This window comes from Coccinella septempunctata, chromosome 8 (assembly GCF_907165205.1).
Source record: "Coccinella septempunctata chromosome 8, icCocSept1.1, whole genome shotgun sequence".
Taxonomy (NCBI): domain Eukaryota; kingdom Metazoa; phylum Arthropoda; class Insecta; order Coleoptera; family Coccinellidae; genus Coccinella; species Coccinella septempunctata.
In genome coordinates this window covers 15873559-15893460 of record NC_058196.1, presented here as the reverse complement: position 1 = coordinate 15893460, position 19902 = coordinate 15873559, and the positions used below count along the sequence as shown (strand labels likewise).

Genomic DNA, 19902 nt, shown 5'->3' with positions numbered 1-19902 from the left:
GTTGCTAGTTTGAAACAGTTTGGAAAAACGCCATAAGAAACTGATTCATTAACAAGATGCGCGAGATGTTCAGAAATATCATCCGCTATTAGTTTTATTATCCTCACAGAAACCAAATCGTGACCAGTCGATTTTTTATTCTTCAATTGATTTATTGCACCAATAACTTCAATCCTATCTACGGGATGGAAGTAGAAAGAATGATTGCGAATAGAAGAGGTTGTACATATTTGACTTAGTGCATTACCGTAATTCTTTTCTAGGCTCAATTTAGCAATCTCAGAAAAATATTTCGCAAAAGAATTGGCTACATCTACATCTTCAGAAATCCCTACACCATCAATAATCAATTTAAATTTACTATTATTATTTTTAGTTTTTTTTGCAGTTTCCATATTCACTATTCTCCAAACCATTTTATTTTTATTATCAGATATTCTAATCATGTGTTCAAAAAAGCTTAACTTAGTCATCTTTATCATATGGTTGAAAGCATTCTTTGCGTCCTTGTACAGTTTTTGTGATTGACTAGTTTTCAAATTATTGTTGAGCCAATGAAGATGTTTCAATTCTTCACTAGCTTCTCTTATTCTGGGTGTTATCCAATTTTTTGTTATGTTGGTTCTTACATTATTATATACTAGTGGACAGTGATACTCAATGAGGCTCCTTATCGTGTCAACAAATGTCTGGAACATAATGTTTACATCTGAGTTTTCATATAAATCTGCGAAGGAATAGTTAGAAACATCTTCAGCCAAATTCAACAGATTTTGAGGTGACATATTTCTGCATAATTTACGTTGAGGACCATTTTCATGCCTCACTTTATTGTCAACGAAAACATCTAGTAAGAAAGCTTTATGATCGCCAAATTGAACCGGAAATACGTCAGCTTTACAATCTTTCATGTCTTTATTTGTTAGAATATAATCGATTTTTGAGGAAGATGTCTGGCCTAATATATTTGTGAAAACCCTTGTTGGTTGCGATGAAGTGATTTTCAGTTGGAAACAGTCGAATAAATCATTCAGAAGTTGAGTCTCTTTCGAACTCACCTGAAGATAATCAACATTTAGATCACCACAGAGAAAGACATGCTCGACCTGTTTGAAACAGTGATGTAATATATTCGACAAGTGTGAGATAAACGATTCAAATTTGTCTGAGTGTGGTCTGTATACACTGATGACCCCAAATGCACTCTCCCCAATCATTAACTTAACCGCACTACCCTCACACAGCATCTCCTCAGTGAACTTCATCACCTTTATTTCCTGAGTGTCCAAACAGTCTCTCGCAAAAATGGCGACACCTCCGTGTTCACGATTCACACGGCAGAAACAGGCCACTAGTTTATAGCCAGGAAATTTAATAATTTCCAGGCTCTCCCTCGTACACCAATGTTCAACAATGGAGAATATGTCGGGATTCTTTTCTGTTATCAGAAGTAACATCAAATCAACTTTGTTATTAATGGATTGAACATTCAACTGCAATAGTCTCAGCTTCAAGACAGCATCAACTATGGGTTCTGATGTATCGATTTGCGCTGGTAAAAATTATGTACACTTGCTCTATTTGGCCAGTGTTCCTGGATAGAGACCTTGTCGTATTCCTCTACCGGGATGAGAACTTTAAAAGAAGAATAACTTTCAGGGTAGCGAGATTTGAGGGATTCACATTTCACCTCAGAGAAGGTTTTCAACAGAAACATCTGTAGATCTTCTACTTTAGTTTCAGGTTTTAAATTTGATACATGCAGAGCCTTAAATTTTTTCACACCCTCAACTGTTGAATCAATAAAACTTCCAACAACAAGAGCTCTTTGCCTTTTTCCTTTCACTCTTCTGCGAGAGGCAGTTTGCCACTCTGTTTCACTATCAGGTTTCGCCAAAATACCAGTATCCTTAGCATCACCATCATGTAAAGTTACTTGTTTTTGATTATTCATCTCACTAGTTTTACTTTGTTTCATTGTTTGTTTATACCCAGGTATTTCATGGGGTACTGTAACAGAAGGTCTCGGTAAGGTGCCAGTTCTCGACGATCTTGTCGCATTATTATCCATCGGAGTAGCGGTTGCCGCATGCCTATACGTATACGTATTGCTGGGCTCGCAGATATCCTCATGAACGGTTGCGAGTTCCTTATCTTGTTTATCTTGTTTACCTTTTTTACTTCTTAGGTTGGATATGATTGTGTCCCTCTGGGCGATTTCTTTTTCTAGCATGGAGATTTTAAATTCTGATAGTTTTGAGTTTTCTATCAGTATTTTATTTTTACTCTCCAACTCGAATATTATTTTCAGCAACAAATCTTGAGTTGACGATTCACTGTTTACAACGATATCATCGACGAGTGGTGGAAATAATTTTTCACTTGTTTCTGAACACGCTGGAGAATTAACGAATTCTCTATCACAACACTTTCCCATTTTTCTACTGCAGTGACTGTGGTAGACTTTATTACAAATTGAACAATTCATGCCGGATTTTGCAATATTTCTTTTGCAAACAGCACATTCAATATTGTACATTCGCGGAGCGTTTGATGGAACATCCTTACACGTTGACGCCATGACAAACTATGTTCCATCTCGTTCCATCTCGTTCTACAGTTCCTTTATCAAGCAACAACATATTTGAAATCTATTTAAATATGATAATAATGATAATAGGTACTTCACCATAAAACCTTCAATAATAGATCGACAAATGAAAAGGCTTTTTCTACCTGTTGTTACCCCAAGGATAATGACACCAATTCATATTCATAATATGAAATTTTTCTAATCCTTTATTAACAATAGGCTGGAGTTTATGTCATTAATGTGAAATGGTTTTTGAATCTTTAATTTTTACAATTCTTCTGCATGTGAAATTTTCTGTTCAATTTAAATTAATTTTTTCTACAAGCGTTTGCTTTCAACTCTTTTGCAGCACGCATTTCAAGTTGAAGGATATAATTTTTCGACAAATGTGTGTATGGCAATAAAACAGAATAATTTTAAGGTTAGGTTAGGTTAGATTGAATTAGGAGAGTGAAATAGTTATTTAATCAACAAGGTTATTAATGAAAGCGATTAATGATTGAGATATTTTAACGTGCGAGCGGATCGAGCACTCTTAAAAAAAGAACAGCTGTTTGCTGTATCGAAAGTCTATTACTATTAGACTTCTTTGATTTTTGAAAATATTTGTTTCTAGATTAAGATTATTACCTCGTCATTTCATTTCAATCTTTTTTGAATTGGGTTCTCAATTTTAGGTCAATCTGATGTATTGAATCTAATTTTATTATTTTATCATTTTCTGCTTTTGTTATCTCTTCATTTCAGATGAAAGTTTCTGGTATCTTGGAGATTTTCCTTTTTGTCGAAAAAAGTATCCATTTTTGCAGTGCCAGATGTCCTTCAATATAAAATATTTCAGCTCATTTCCTGAACAATTTCATTTCTTATACAATAATCCACTACACTTACGAGCAGAATAATATAAATTGATCTCAGCGATGGCCAATCGGTAAGAGAAAATACCACAAACGTTAAAAAAAATAGATCGCGTGAAGCTGATGCACGAGAGATGCAGGCCAGCAGGATAGATATATTTGCTTTATTTGATCAATTTTTACTTATACTAAACAATAGGTGTAGATCGTGTCAAGAATAATACAATAACTAAAAAGAAACAATGAAATGCTATCAAAACCCCAAATTTACCCCTATAACCCCTCAAAATCCCCTTCAAGGAAGTATTCTCCTAGAGAATAATAACATTTTTTACATAAAAAAATTTTTAAAATCTTTTTATACTTATTGTTACCTTTACAATTAATTTTGGACTTGAAACTATTCGGTAATTTATTCCATATTGCAAACATACTATAAGTCACATTTTTTTGTATGTATGTTAAGCTTGTTATATTCTGTATTGAATTGTTTTTATTTCTTGTTTCATATTTATGTTTGAGCTCATAATGTTCAAATTCAGTATAATTATTTGCTACATAGATAATGCATTCATATATATATTGACAATATAAAGATAAAATATTTTCTGCAACAAAAAGATTTCTGCAGCTTTCGGTTGGTTTCATCTTGAATACAATTCTCAAACTTCTTTTCTGCAATTTGAACATTCTGTCAGCTTCGCTACTCCTGGCCCAAAAAATAATTCCATATCTGATCTTGGAATGAATGTAGGCATGGTACGCTGACAAAGCAGCTTCAACTCCTATGTTTTCTCTAATTACACGAAGGGCATAACAATATTTTGAAACATCTGTGGCAACTTTCGCTACTTGTGATCTCCAGTTTAAGTTCTGATCTATTACTATTCCCAAAAATTGTATTTGATTAACTGTTTTGATTTCGGTATTCTGTGCTCTAACTGTGAATCTCTGGTCAGCATGTTCTCGAAATATCATTATTTTAGTTTTCGTGACATTTAAAAGTAAATCATTTCCTGTCAGCCATTCATTTATGGTTTCTAATTCCTTTTCTATATTTTCCTTGCATAGTTCTTTATTTTCAGCCTTACATATCAGTGATATATCATCAGCAAACATCACTGCCTTATTTTCAGGAAATCATTGGTATAGATTATAGAGTGGTCCCAAGATGGACCCTTGTGGGACTCCTTGTCGTACACATAATGACTCAGATCTAACTATTTCTCCTTCTTTGTTTACCTCTACTACCCCCTGTGATCTTCCAGTTAAATAGGATTTTATTAATTTTAAGGCAATACCTCTGATTCCATACTTTTCAAGTTTTTCTAGCAATATATCGTGGTTCACTCTATCGAAGGCTCTAGACAAATCTAGGCTCACTGCAGCTGTAAATTTTTTTTCGTTAATAGACTTGATGGCAGCCCGCAACACTGCATAAACTGCCTGAATTGTGGATTTTCCTTTTCTAAAACCACATTGTTCTTTCACAAGCGTTCCTTTTTTTCTAAAAAAACGTTTATTTTATCATATAAAATTTTTTCCAATATTTTATTTATATTTGAGAGTAATGACACCGGCCTGTAGTTTTCGTGATTTTCTTTATCACCTTTTTTGTGAATGGCCCTTACCCAGGTTTCCTTCAATTCTTTTGGGTATATTCCAGTTACAAAGGTTTGGTTGATGATGTGTGTAATAGGTGTTGATATTATAAATGCACTTTCTTTCAATAATTTCACAGGAATACCATCATATCCTACAGACCTTTTATTTTTCACATTCATTATGTACTGGTATACTTCATATTCTGTTACAGGGTGTAAAAATATGCTTTGATTAGATGATTTTATTTTCTTCGTAGTGTGTTTTCCATTTATTTTGTTTTTATCACATAGATGAATAAATTTTTTGTTGTAATCATTCAATACATCTTCTTCATTTTTATTCGGAAAGGTTTTAAATAAACCACTAGAGGATTTATTGTTATCCAGTATTTTATTCACCAAATTTCATGTAGCTTTGGTCTTATTTTCAGCTTTATTAATATAGTTTTCGTGATACTTCCTTTTAGCCAATTTCACAATACATTTCAACATTAAAAATGAACAACCAATAAGCCAAGACTAGCTTGGTCTAACGTAATTTGCACTAGGAAGATATATTTGGATATGAGTTTTCATTACTTATATGCAACAAATATTTATTAGATGGGAGCGATCGTTGTTACACATATAACTTAGATTTTCGATTTATTTGAAGTATCTATGATTGAATGAAATGAGACTGTTCATGGTGTTAATAAATTGTTATATTTGAGTTGAACATAACAAGTTGCACCGAAACATATATCTTCTACTAAAATACCTATATTTTCTTTTAAACTAACATACATACGAAAACGTGATTTTAGCTTCATTGTTATTTGTAGGTATCTAAGCTGTTAATTTCATTTTGAGCTTTAGTATTTGATAAATTTCATAAATAATGAATATTGATAAATATTATTCAATTTATATGATTTTAACAAACTGTGAAATTGTATGCAAATAAATAAACCTTTCTCTCAGTAGGTATATTGGAACAGGAGATGAAGTTATCGATATATTCGATATATTCAATATCAGATAATCTATCAAGGTCTTCCTGCGGTAAGTTACAATCATCTGTAATTCTTGTCCTGAAAAATATCTTAAGGTTATCTGCATATAACCAAAACCGAGCATGACGAAAACAGAAGAATATATTATTCGAATAGATTATGAAAAACAGGGGACCTATATGAAAACCCATGTTTTTCTTTGATACATTACAAAATATTTTGTCATGGTCTGTATATGTGCTGAAACCAAGTTCTAGGAAAAATAATTTTCGAAAATTATCAGACAACGATTCATGTTTACGAATGGTGAACTTCTTCAATTTCCCAAATGAATCTTTATATTTGCCGAGATTTTCTGGTAGATCTCTTATTGATGGAAAATAATAAACAGACTGACTGCGATCTATATTGTTTATTCAAATAAAATATACATACTTCTATAATAGTTGCAATTAATATTACGCATTGTGATGAACCCCAGTTTTCTGAGGAAAATTGGAGTTCATCTTAGTGCATTTTTTTCGTTTTAAATTTCCGTCTTTGAAAATATTTTAATTCTCGAATATTCCGTACGTTCATTCCGACAGGCAGAGTAAATGTAAAAAACCGCTTATCTGTATTTCACGTTGTTTTTCTTACATGCCGCTGAAGATTTCGACGTTTTTCATCTGTTGATATGCGATAAACCGGAGCTGACGACGTTTTTCATTCTTGTCGTATTCTGGAATTTTCAGATTTTTACCGTGAGAGGGGATATGCCTATAAAAGTAAATTTTCCCCCCGCGACGGTCACTTTTCGACTTTTCGACTGTTACTTCAGTTCTTCGGCTGACTTTTGAATTTTACTTCAGTGCTTTCCTTTCGCTTGAGTACATTTCGCTTTTTAACGTGGTTTCTAACTTCTGTTATAAATTCAGTTGATTTTCCGTATTACTTTCGCCGTTGAAGATAATCATTTTGTGATATTTGCATCAGTGCTTAGAGTTAATTTTTTAGTTTTTTTTCTTTTAAATCCTTTGAGTTTCGAGTGCTTGAAACAAAGGAGGTAGGTCCCCGTCTGTACCGTTCAGTTTCTTTGTTAGACCTACGCCGTTACTTCTTCAACTTTGACACTGCTGTACTGTATCGTTTCCTGTTGTATTTTATCGTTCTTTACCCTGTCCGCGTTCCGCGTCATAAGTGTTAAATCCGAAATCTCTTCTTTTCTGTCAATCATGGTGTGCTATAACCCTTGGGGCAGAGAATAAGAGATACCGCACGTAGTCAGTGAGATCCCGTAGTTGCGTTAAAAATAGACATTTTCTTCGCTGTCAGTCATGGCGTGCTAAAACCCTTGGGGCAGCGAATAAAAGTCTCGAACAGATCCGCCCTAGCCCTTGGGGTACTGAAGGGAAAGTTCCGTCAACCCCCCTGTCCGCGTTCCGCGTCATAAGTGTTAAATCCGAAATCTCTTCTTTTCTGTCAATCATGGCGTGCTATAACCCTTGGGGCAGAGAATAAGAGATACCGCACGTAGTCAGTGAAATCCCGTAGTTGCGTTAAAAATAGACATTTTCTTCGCTGTCAATCATGGTGTGCTACAACCCTTGGGGCAGCGAATAAAAGTCTCGAACAGACCCGCCCTTATTGTGTTTCATTCCCGGAGAAATACAACTACACACCGATACCGTATAGCAAGTCCTTAGCCTTCGTCAGTTCTGGTTGGCGCATTTTTATTGAACCGTTAATTTTTCACTACACCCGGTATAAATTTCATAAAGTGCTCGTGACCGGATAAGATTTCCCGAATGTATTTTCACTTATAGAATCACTCATATCTCACATATCTCCCTTGTACATATAACTAGTTTCCGAAGGTGTGAATAAACTTTTACATAGTTCGATTTTGACTTCTTCGTTGTCGCTACTACCCTAGACAACACCGAGCTCTGTCTCTGGCTAGCAGCTACCCTGGTAGGTTTGCTATTCTTCCTATTGAAAAGAATAGCTGGCGCTCGAGATTAAGGCTTCTCCGAGAAACGCACGTTACAGCATCAAGGAAAACTAACAAAATAAAATATTCTATAATTGATCCGAACTATACGAATAATTGATCAAATTTTTCCACTATCACTTATATTCGTCTATAAAATAAAAGATAAGGAACTCTATGTCCTTGTGGTTTTAGAACACTATGTTCTGGTACAGCCTTGACCTTCTCATCATCGAACCTCAGCCAGGTGTTATAACATAACCATCGTGAAAAGCATCTGTTAGGTAATGTCCATCACTGACTTCTTCACCTTCATGATACACTATAGCAAATAATTTATATTTTTCCTTTCCTGAAGAACGGTTGGTTCCCTCCGAAGAATTTTTGAATCAATTTGGAGACTCATCGGGTAACTAACCTTTTTTGTTATCTTCGAACAGTCGCCATTCTAGACAAATTGAAAGTATTTCAAATGTAGCACTAGAACTACAGGCAGTTGTTCAATTAATACCTGTTGCCAGGCCTCGATGTTTTGTTTGGATTTTGAAGAAATGAAACCCTCGATTTTGTTGACGTCTGTGAGATGTTTGAGGGCTTCAAAGATTGCAGTGGCCCTTTCAATATCCAATTGAAGGGTGAAGAACGGTTGGGTATTCGACGTAGATTCCTCACTTTTTTTATGGATATTTGATAGAAGTTTTCCACCAAAAATATTCTCTATAGGAGTTTGGTTGGTTGTTTCTTCGTCTTCCCTCTTAAACATGTTCATCATCTAGAAAAATAAACATGAAATTACTTTATAATCGACTTTAGATGAATATTCAAAGTATCTTCATCAATTATATATATATATATATATGTTAGATTTAATAAAACACGTGGTTGGTACTTTTTATTCACAAAGTAAGATGGCGGTCGGTTATCTAACACGTGGAGGTGCACTAACAAAAGGGTCAGATAAAAGCGTACCGCTCGACAGGGAAGTTCGCCAAATTATTTGCTCGACCTGTGCAAAGAGAAAGCAGGTAACATTGGAGCACAGAGTTCACAGAGCATAGGTTCTAGCTCTTATTCTTCCTTCGACGTTCGTCGTCGGACATTATCAGTATATTTTAAGGGGGGTCAAATTAACATTTGCTAACACATATATATATATATATATATATAATGAGGATATATATATATATATATATATATATATATATATATATATATATATATATATATATATATATAGATTTGTTCGACCGCATATACAGACCCAAAACGGTATACTCGACCGACTTTTCAGTCCAAAAGTGACGTTGTCAGACCCGGCTCCGGGTCTGGTAACGTTCGACCATAGAATCGTTATAAGGGGGGTTAGGGGATGCTAGGGGTGAATTTTCAGGTGGGTCTGAAAAGTCGGTTATACTCGTTATTATATACAGAAAACTTCAGAGTTTGGCCAGTGCGAGGGCGCTTCGAGCGACATGAACTTGATGTATATAGTCCGCATAGTTGACCGACGCATCTAGTCCGAAAATTTGGCAACGCTGCATTTGAAGAGCTTGAGAATTTATTTTGTCATCTTTTCGATTTATACACCACAAATGTACTATAAGAAAACTTATACGATCCCGGTATGATGAACAGTCGTCATGAGAAATATTCAATGACAATATTTTGAATTGAATTGAAGTGGTGTTATTGGATTCTTTTCGTATACGAACTATAATAGCACACGTATGGAAACTTATACAAGCCCGATTAAGTGAAGTGAGTCGACCTAATTTCAGGAGTACTGGCACGTTTAGGATCCTATGCACAAAAATTGTATTTTCACCACACCCTACTTGACCCTCTGTCGTGTTTACGAATTTCCTGAACATCATTGTAGTTATATTTGGTTGACTTGACAGGAACTCTTTTCCAGAAATTTTTCAGAAGATCAATATACAAAAGCAATGGAGATTTTTTACTCCTATCACAGTGATAAAAAGGTTTTTTCAGTATGAAGTCCTTATATTCTTGAAAAACTATTCTTGAAAACTCTATCTCTGGTACAAGTATTCTTCAGCAACTGCATTTTTGTTTGAATCATAGAGATGAAATATTGGAAATTACTCGAGTATCCCGAACTAACAATTGGAAATTTTCAGTTCAGGAGGTGGAAGGGTATTCCTCAGTCAAACTTTCGATTTAATCATTTATAAAAATACACATAAAAATCATTATCAATTCAGAGGACTTTCAGTTACACAATTGGTTTTCGCCTATAGGTACAAGTTAATTTACAGAGTGATGTGATACCTAATATAAGTTTAATATAGATATTTGAATTAGCTTGAGCTGAAATGAACAGATGATATAATATACCAAAATAAATAAAAACACCTAAAAACTGTCTCTCACCAATTCATTCTACAAGAACTACCGGTTTCGGGATGACTAATCGCATCCTATCTTCAGGTTCCAACACTGAACTGGACTTTAAAAACCTACTGGGATGTAAATGATTCTGGAAAAGACCATAGTGATTTTTCAAATTTTGACATTTAAATTGACATTTTCTGGAACTCATCTATGTCTTGAAATTTTTACTTCTCGTAACTAGTAAATTATTTCGCAAATGTTGCGATAAACTAAAATTAAATACCTTCAGTGACGACTGAGACGATTTAAAAGGAATCTGCGAGGAACGTTTGACTATTGACGGCAGAGGGTAGAGTAGGGTAAAGTTGAAATTAATTTTTTTTTGGCGAAGATCCTGACTTCATCGGACGTTTATAGTTTTGCGGACGTGTGATAATCTAGTTTGCTTACGAAAAGAATTCGATAACACCACTCAGATTCTATTCAAAATATTGTGATAACTTTTTCTTTCAAGGTGTTCCAGACATAAAAATCCAAAAGCGTAAGGTCGGGGCTTCTTGTTGGCCATCTTACCGGACTGTACCTTCCAATCCATTGCACCCCAAAATATTGATTTATTTAGTCCCGTACATTCCGGCTATTATGAGCTGGGCAGCCATTCATTTGAAACCAGACATTTTCTCCAATATGTCTGTCAAGATGCTTTGGATCAATCGGATCGGGAAATATTACTCGTCCGAAAAGTTCACCTCTCATGACTGCCAACCACACGTTGACCCTCAACCCATGTATGGAAAAGAGAAAACATGAGTTGAGGGCAACGTAAGATGGCCACAAAGAGGCTCCGACCTTACGCCTTTGGATTTTTATGTCTGGAACACCTTGAAAGAAAAAGTTTATTAAATTAGCGTTCAGACTCGAGAGGTCCTGATCGAAAGAATAACATTGTGTTATGCTGAAATGCGTCAGAAACTTCGCAGGGTTGCAGATTCACTACAAAAACGATGTATAAAATGTATTGAACAAGGCGGTGGACATTTCGAGCAATTATTACGAGTATAAGTACTAGTAGTAATTTGTTTTCTTTACATGTTTTCATAAAATCTATATCATTAAAATTTAGTTTATGCATTTGGGTTATTTGATTTTGCAGATAAATTCATGATTTCCATAATAATTTTAATATTCAATCATTCAATCGAATTAAGGTTTGGAATGTGTCGAGTTTTTCGTTGTTATCTTGTTAGCCATTATATTCATATGTTAACACTTTCTCCTTAACCGTATATTTCACAACTGGAACCGTCTCCCTGAATGCGTAGTGCGATCGACCTCGGTAAACGGTTTCAGAAACAGTTATGACAGGTAGAAGTCCTCTCTGTGAGGAACTGTGGTGTTATATCTAATTTTTTTTTCTTTTTTGTATATGATATTTCAGTTTTGTATTTTTCGCTTTCATTTTCGTTTATCCACACAGTTTATGTATGCATGTATGTAATCTATAACCTTCGAGTTTATAGGCTTGTCCTCTACTGGAAACAATTATGTAATAAATAAATATAATGGAAGAAGACTAGCAGCAAGAATAAAAGCTTATATGTCATTCGGAAGCAATCTGAATGGGGTATTTTTTGTTGAAAAGAAAACATATCCATAATTAATAATTTTTCATTGATAAAACCATTGGAAAAATAGGCTTAATTTTGTTCACTTCAGAATCGTGATATTCATCCCATCCCCTTACCAAGCCCGCAATAAAAAAATTTTTCGTACACACGAATTCTCATCATGTAGCAGATTTATTGCTGTTTCCAGATATGTGGTCAAATTTAATTAGGCTACTGTAGTGTGATTGATACTATTAGAAAAACTGGGAATATTTCGTGAAATCAAAAAATTTTATATTAAAGAATGACCGATAACATTTCGATTATGTGTTATATGACATTTTTCGTTCCAAATCACTTGGATTATCTCATCATGAAGTTTGGCCCTTTTAAAAGTGGACACGCTGTATAAACCAATAATCAATTAGATTTCAACCTTGACAGTCGAAAATTGAATTTTCAACAGTATTCAATTGCAAAGCGCAGTATACAAGAGTTTCCTCTCCACATGCAGTATGTAGAATGTTTAGAACTTGGAGATAATATTCAACCTTGAATTTTTCAAATTGTATGGCCAATCACAAACCTTCTCTGTATATGAGAATCTGCAGTGATGATGATGATGCTCAGTTCATTGAAGATCATGCGTTTAATACTCCAGAGATCGAATAGTATCATCGTGTGAAACCATAAGAAATACTACCGGGATATTCGAAAGAATACGAAGGTCTACGAGACAGAGAGTTGATGCATATATTTTAGCGAGAGGTAGTCATTTTGAACATTTATTATAGTTTTGCGTTATTGTATCTGAAATAAAATGAAAAGTACTGTTTTCAATCATGCTCATTAATCGAAAGAAATTTCAATTTGTTAAATTAAAATATTAGGGATATAATTTTCTTCCGGAAATTAGTAATTTAACCTTCAGAAAGATTCATAGAACATCTTTATCTCCCGTCATAGACATACAATATCTCAGAATATTCATTCTATGGAACACTTTTACGACGAAATGGAATGAACAGTAATCAGAACTGATTGCAAGTTTATATTTCTTCCGAGAAAGTATCGAATGTATCGAAACTTTGCAGGCGATTTTTTCTCCCGAATCGAATAGGAATCCATAAGAGAATTTTGTTTTTTGAATATCTATCCCACGAAAACAATTTTTGAAGGAAAATCATAAAGGGTTGTTATGTTCAACCCTCAATAATGAAATTATGAGATCTAAAAAATTGTGTGAGTAATAATATTTACTTAGTGCTTCATATTATGTATAGTTTTATTACTCAGTGTTCTTTAGAACCCGTAAAACAATCAACTACTATAAACTCGTCATCGCCTTCCAAAGGCTGTATCTTGGATGGGAGGTCCATTTCGAAAAAAATTCATAGGAACTACCCCTGCTTATTTTCATCGAGGAATCATCTCCCTTAGTCCTTTGCATTTGTATAATATTAACTTTCCACAAAATATTTCTCCTGGCATGCCACAGGGCATAAAAATCGGAGAAACACATTTTCAAAGTAAGGAATGGCCTGAACAATACCTATCCAATTAAATGAATTGGTCCAGCAGGCCCAACTAGGAACCATGACCTTATAGATTACCAGATCTTAAACTTTCATACAATTCTTTGTGGGTAAAATTGAAGGAGGTTTATGAGGAGGATATCCAGACGACGAGAAACCAATTGAATGCATTCAATTGAATGATGAATTTTTGTGATCTATTAAGAAACAGTGGCAAAATGGATCGAAAGGCTTTATCTCATAGGAGAATTCAACGTGACAGATGTGTACAAACAAACGGTTCTCATTTCGCAAAACTTTCAAAATAATATTGACGGAATTTGAACATCAGTTATCAATTTTTTCATTTTTGTTTGTGTTATTTCATTTCAGTGTTTCGCATTAATGAAAGATTGTACCTATCGAGGAAAGCTTTTACGATTATTCTGGTCGTTTTGAAGCTTGTTATGGAATATTTCACATCTCATACCTATTCATTGACGCGATATTTATAGGAATCAATTAGATTTTGCTTCTTTTTTTTATTTCAATGTGGAAAATACATTAGAGGAGGAACTCTGGGCTCGGCATGGACTTCTTGGAAAGTGAAACAATTATTTTCAATTCGACATACAGGATGATATGATAAAACTGAACACATTTCAACTAGCTAGCAATAATCGCATCTCGGATAAACGTCATTGATTACGATATTGCCTCTGCGCAGAGATTGGTTATGTTATTAATGGGTCAAAATTTGAGAAGAATCTGTTAAAAGGGAATTTGCTTCATGAGAATATCGAGAAAATACTTCTTTTCCAACAAACTCACATATATACGAATTTCTACCGTAACACCTACTTTTTCGCGTCATTTTATACATCGAAATTGTCGGCTCCATTCCCGTCAAACTGGCAACAGCGCTGGGATCGTGAACGTTGGCCATATTTACCGCTGGAGTATATGTAGGATTGTAAAGTTGGTGCAATGTCTCGGGTTTGAAAAATATTATCGATTATGCTACTTTTTCAAATGAAGGAATTCTTTTCCCCTCTAAGTGTGCCTAAGGAGTTATAATTCTCATTAACGTTATTTCATCATATATACTCGAAGAAAACATTCGGATCATGTGGGTCTCAGGTCGCCTTAGAAACGTATCGGGGCTGGAAACGTCTATTGGACAAATATATATATATATATATATATATATATATATATATATATATATATATATATATATATATATATATATATATATATATATATATATATATATATATATATATTTTTCCTCTCCTGAAGAACGGTTGGTTCCCTCCGAAAGAATTTTTGAATCAATTTGGAGATTCATCGGGTAACTACCTTTTTTTGTTATCTTCGAACAGTCGCCATTCCAGTCAAATTGAAATTATTTCAAATGTAGCACTAGAACTACAGGCAGCTGTTCAATAAATACCTGTTGCCAGGCCTCGATGTTTTGCTTGGATTTTGAAGAAATGAAACCCTAGATTTTGTTGACGTCTGTGAGATGTTTGAGGGCTTCAAAGATTGTAGTGGCCCTTTCAATATCCAATTGAAGGGTGAAGAACGGTTGGGTATTCGACGTAGATTCCTCACCTTTTTTATGGATATTTGATAGAAGTTTTCCACCAAAAATATTCTGTATAGGAGTTTGGTTGGTTGTTTCTTCGTCTTCCCTCTTAAACATGTTCATCATCTAGAAAAATAAACATGAAATTACTTTATAATCGACTTTAAATGGATTGAAATTGTTGATTGAAGCTTTCAGTATAGGCAATACATAAAAAATGAGTTTTAATATCACAAGAGCATAGACAATCGAATAATATGAATAATTATTCGATTATTATATACCAACGCACGAGAGTTCTCGAAAAATCACCATTTAGAATCGGTGATGCGTCGTTAACCATCTAGTGCTGTTTTTGAAAACATAGGATTGTAATCCATACGTCCCGTATTTTGACAGTAATTGTCGAACTCCTTTTTAAAATAGTCAATTGAGTTAAAGGTTGCTTCATTTCCTTGCCATGCCAATTCCACATCATAAATTAGGTAAATTATTTTTGTAAACCGTCTGGTGTATCTTCATAAAAGCTCGAAAGAATTTTGGTTATTTCTTTTTCGTTAAGAGCAGCTTTCTTTTTTCTGCCAAGAATTGCTCGTAATTCCCTTATTTAAGGTGTACTAGACTTTCTTACATTTTCAAAGAGTATATATTCAAATAGATTCATTTCGCTGTTGAATTCTTCATGAAATTTTTTCTGTAAGATTTGAGCAGAAATATTTCTAATGATTTTTACTTTGTTCTAGTACTTTCCTTATATTCTTTGCCTCGGCATGTTATTGTTAAATGCCCAATCTTTCTGTAAATCTGCTAGTTCTTCATAAGAAATATCAGCACAAAGTTGCTCCCAAATATAAAAATGTGTTTTTTTGGTATTTTATGGTGACAAATTTCTTTATCTATTTCATCATTAGAACTATAACTAAAGCGCTGAATTTTGAAAAATTAAAGGACATTTCACGGAGCTTGACTTTAATTTTTTTAACGAACGTCTAAGAACGTTACTTTGGAAATGATCACAAAATGGCAGGAGGTGAAACGCCAAAACCTAACCTAACTCTTTAATCTTTGGCCAAAACGTTTAAATATTAAACGTCGATTAGTTTAACCATGGTTACCAGCGAAACGGTGCAAACGGGCATTATTATACTACTTCGTCCAGAGAAAATTCACTCATCAATTCGCCGAGCCATAACTATGGTAAATTAACGGATTTGATTGGTTCATTAAAAAATGAGTTATATGATCGAAATGATACCATTCACCTGTCAGATCAATCACCTCTGCTCTAAAATATAGTTTTTCTAATTTTGACATATAATATAAAGTGACATTTTAGAGAACTCATTGTCATTTTGAAACGTTTTACTTTTCGTTACCAGTTATGAAAAGTATAAAGAAATAAAATATTTCGCAGATGATGATGATCCTTCCATAGTAAAGGAGTGAAAAATGATATTTTTCCTGCGATGGACGCTTGTATAGACTTCTTTTCCCAACTAGTTGGACGAATATGTAACTATTTCCTACACCACTTGTGCGAGAGAGAAGGAATTTCCTCCCAGATATTGGTGGAAAGTGATAATTGAGAAAAGTTTTGCGTCATTCGATCAGCGAAAATATCACTGTTCAGAATTGTATAAGGATAGTAACTATTTATTCAAATATCTATGAAATCCTTGTGAAGTCGAGATTGGGACTAATACAATAATTCAAATTGGGTTAAAACGAAAATGGCTGACGGCTGTAAATCGAATATTATTATCTGAGTTCTTGATGAGATTTTCACCAATACACCAATTCCTATGAAATGCGATGGCTCATAATAATTCTTCAAGAGATATTTGATCATAATTAATCAATGTAGTCTATGATCGCGAATAAGGGCTAGACAATTTCGTATCCGACACAAAAATGCAGTTTAAAACATATGAGACAAGTATAGTTTTGTATAGTGTAACGAAAATTGTACTCACACTTTTCATTTCATAGTTGAGCCCATTCAAAAGGAGACCCAGAAATTCTTCGGCATCTTCTTGCTGCCCTTCAATCAGGAAAGTGTCACTTCTGCTACCATTCAGAATTTTGTAGAAAGATGAAACTTCGAGGGAATCTCCACAATAGGCATCGAAGTTTCTTCGTTTATTTTTATTTTTTTTCGATAAACGAGTTTCAGGTGAATCAGATAACTCCTTAAATTGGCTGAAGAATTCGCACCTACAATAATTGAAAGAATTAAATTAGTGATTATCAGAACATTTATATCCACGAGAGGAAATTCAAACGGAATGAAACTTACATGATTTCGATGCAAGGTGTTGAGATGATGATTCCATTCGAAATATAATTAAGTCCTTTTAGTAATTGGCATAATGGTGAACATGCTAGTAGGGCTTGTAATATGGAGTTTATATAACAGAATGTGCTCCTGTTGATCAAACCCCTAGGTTGTAGGCTTATATTTCTCCTATCAATTTTGTAACTGTATAAGTATTCTGAAAGAAAAAAAATTATTTAAAATATTTTTAATTTCCTACAAATACAAAATGAAAACACAAAAATCTTTAATTGAATACTTAGGTAAATTTTGATGTGATATGAAAGAAAACTTGCTCGATCGACTGGAGTTCTTCGAAATGAGAAATATACAAAATTATTCTGCTCATTATGTAAAACATATTAATTGAAAAACCTTTCATGTATAAGTTATTTTAGCTGGATGAAGATTTTATCCACTTATTGATACTCACCTCCCAATCTATAAGTGCTCTGTTCTATATTGATTTGGTAGAAACCGAAATCTTTGATGATTTATCCCGCCTATTGACTTCCGTTGACAATTCTCTATTTGTTGCATCAGGTGTAATTTCTTCGAAAAGGTTAACATTAGGTTTCTCCACCCAAACATTCACAGATGATTTCAAAGCACTTTCCTCTTAAGAAATTAGATTTTTACTGCAATTTTCTGAAAATAAGGCGATTGTTGATTTTATAATCACTCAAAGTCATAATATACAGTGCACTATGAATATAATACGTATATAATTGAAAAACAATTTAGTACTAACTCTGGAGGGAATTTCTCTGGAGTATCAGAGGTGAAAATGTTCCGTTTGACTCATCGAACCGACAAGGAAAATTTTCACTCCTCCGTTTGCATTTTCGTTACGCCTAAGAAATGCGAATTCTGAAAAAAAAATAGGTTAGATATCGAGGTATTCTTTCCAAAGCCTTATTAGAGAAATTTCAAACTTCCAGGAAAAGATCAGATTGTACGTTCACTTTCAAAAGTGAAAATAATATTTCTAATACTTAATGAAATAAAACCTTAATTATCAGAAAGTAATTCACTGACAACCAAATATAACAAAATAAAAAGTTAAATACTCACGTCCATAACTTGAAAATTGTATAACCTATAACACCAAAATATAAAACAACTTCTAGTTTGAGTATCGCCAGGAAATGAACACCTTAGAATAAGATACACAAAATTGAGAAATTTTCAGAGGCCTCTAACTTATATTGATGTGCCCCCTACCTCCCTTATTTGGCTCCCTTAACTTTTTTCTCAGAAAAGGCTAATGCGCTAATGCTAATACCTGATGGGGGTGGTGAAGATAGGAGGTATTGTTCCCTCTTGAGTGCGTTTTGAAAAATTTTAACGTCTTTCTTGAATTCAGTTAAGGGTACTTGTTAAAAATTGAGCGAAGCCCCCCTCCGACCTCTCTCTAGTTGACGCTCCTGACCAGCTCCGGTGGCCACGTAAGGTACCCCGATTCTGCGGTGCTCTGGTTGAACGACCCACTTTCAGTGTTTTTCAGACATTTTCTTAATGATTCTCTTTGTTAGCACCGTAGAATTCATTTCTCGCTGTTATCTTTTTGATTTGTATCACCTCGCTTTAGATCACCTCTTCTAGTGTAATCTCATTTTCAAGTCTTCTCACTCGGTAAAGTACACTCAGACTTCTCAAAATTATTAATTTCACCATTTTCATGATAATCTAATTCTGATGAAATAAGTCCACGTGCAAGATATTTCAGAATCTTAAAACAGATTCATAATCCTTGCTAGCACCGCTCAACTGAAACGTCCACTCAAGACAAATCGAACCATTGCCGTCTCAGAACTATATATTTTATTATATTTCATAATTTATATAGATTTTCAGACTTCCCTAGATCTTCTCACATGAAAATGGGTATGTAGCACCAGGATCGAAACTTCTCAAGTCCTTCTCAATAATAATGATTACTGATTTATTGTCTGCTCATGATATTCCTTCTTATTAGAATCAGTTTAATCATTTTTTGAGACAAAACTCTTATGATCACCTCTATGTACATGTAACTAATTACTGTTGTTGAGTTTCAGATGAATGAATCCTCATATTCTCCAGGGTGGACCCTGGATGTAGTAGTTTTCCTCAGAACAGGATGTGAACATGTCAACTATGGTTAAACGATCATTGATATTGCTCGATACACTCTCGACCTAGGCTCCACCCTGGAAAGTCTGCTCGAGTACTCTTGTACACTCATTTGGTATGATCTACTCCTTATAATTTGTACTCTCATTGATTCTTTTCCACATTCTTTCATCGGACTCAGCATACACGTTAATTTCCTTAGCCTTCAGCACATCTCAAAAATCAACGATTAGTGATTTTTTTTTATAACTCAGTACTCTCTTGTCCTTTTCTTAATTTATCAATTGTTTTTTTTTTGTTTTTCTGATGAACGTTCTAATCGTGCTTACTTGTAATTCAATTCAATTGATTGCTCTATCACTGTGTGACCGTTGTGTTAATATTG

At 34.0% G+C, this 19902-nt stretch overlaps 1 protein-coding gene, 1 long non-coding RNA gene and 1 other non-coding gene across 3 annotated transcripts; all 3 read right to left on the bottom strand.

Moving 5' to 3' along the window:
• Positions 1-14090: 14090 nt before the first annotated feature.
• LOC123319623 lies at positions 14091-14228 on the bottom strand. Its single transcript, XR_006538577.1, has one exon. It is a non-coding gene; the product is annotated as a U4 spliceosomal RNA (small nuclear RNA).
• Positions 14229-14800: 572 nt separating this feature from the next.
• On the bottom strand, positions 14801-17599 carry LOC123319362 (ubiquitin carboxyl-terminal hydrolase 10-like). Its single transcript, XM_044906279.1, has 3 exons — positions 17385-17599; positions 17062-17302; positions 14801-15214 (listed from the first exon to the last, which is right to left on the bottom strand). Coding segments are annotated over exons 1-3 (456 nt in total). The 5' UTR covers positions 17387-17599; the 3' UTR covers positions 14801-15001.
• A 245-nt stretch (positions 17600-17844) lies between these two features.
• Positions 17845-18883, bottom strand: LOC123319363. The gene is made up of 3 exons (XR_006538466.1): positions 18477-18883; positions 18154-18272; positions 17845-18050 (listed from the first exon to the last, which is right to left on the bottom strand). It is a non-coding gene; the product is annotated as an uncharacterized LOC123319363 (long non-coding RNA).
• Positions 18884-19902: the final 1019 nt, after the last annotated feature.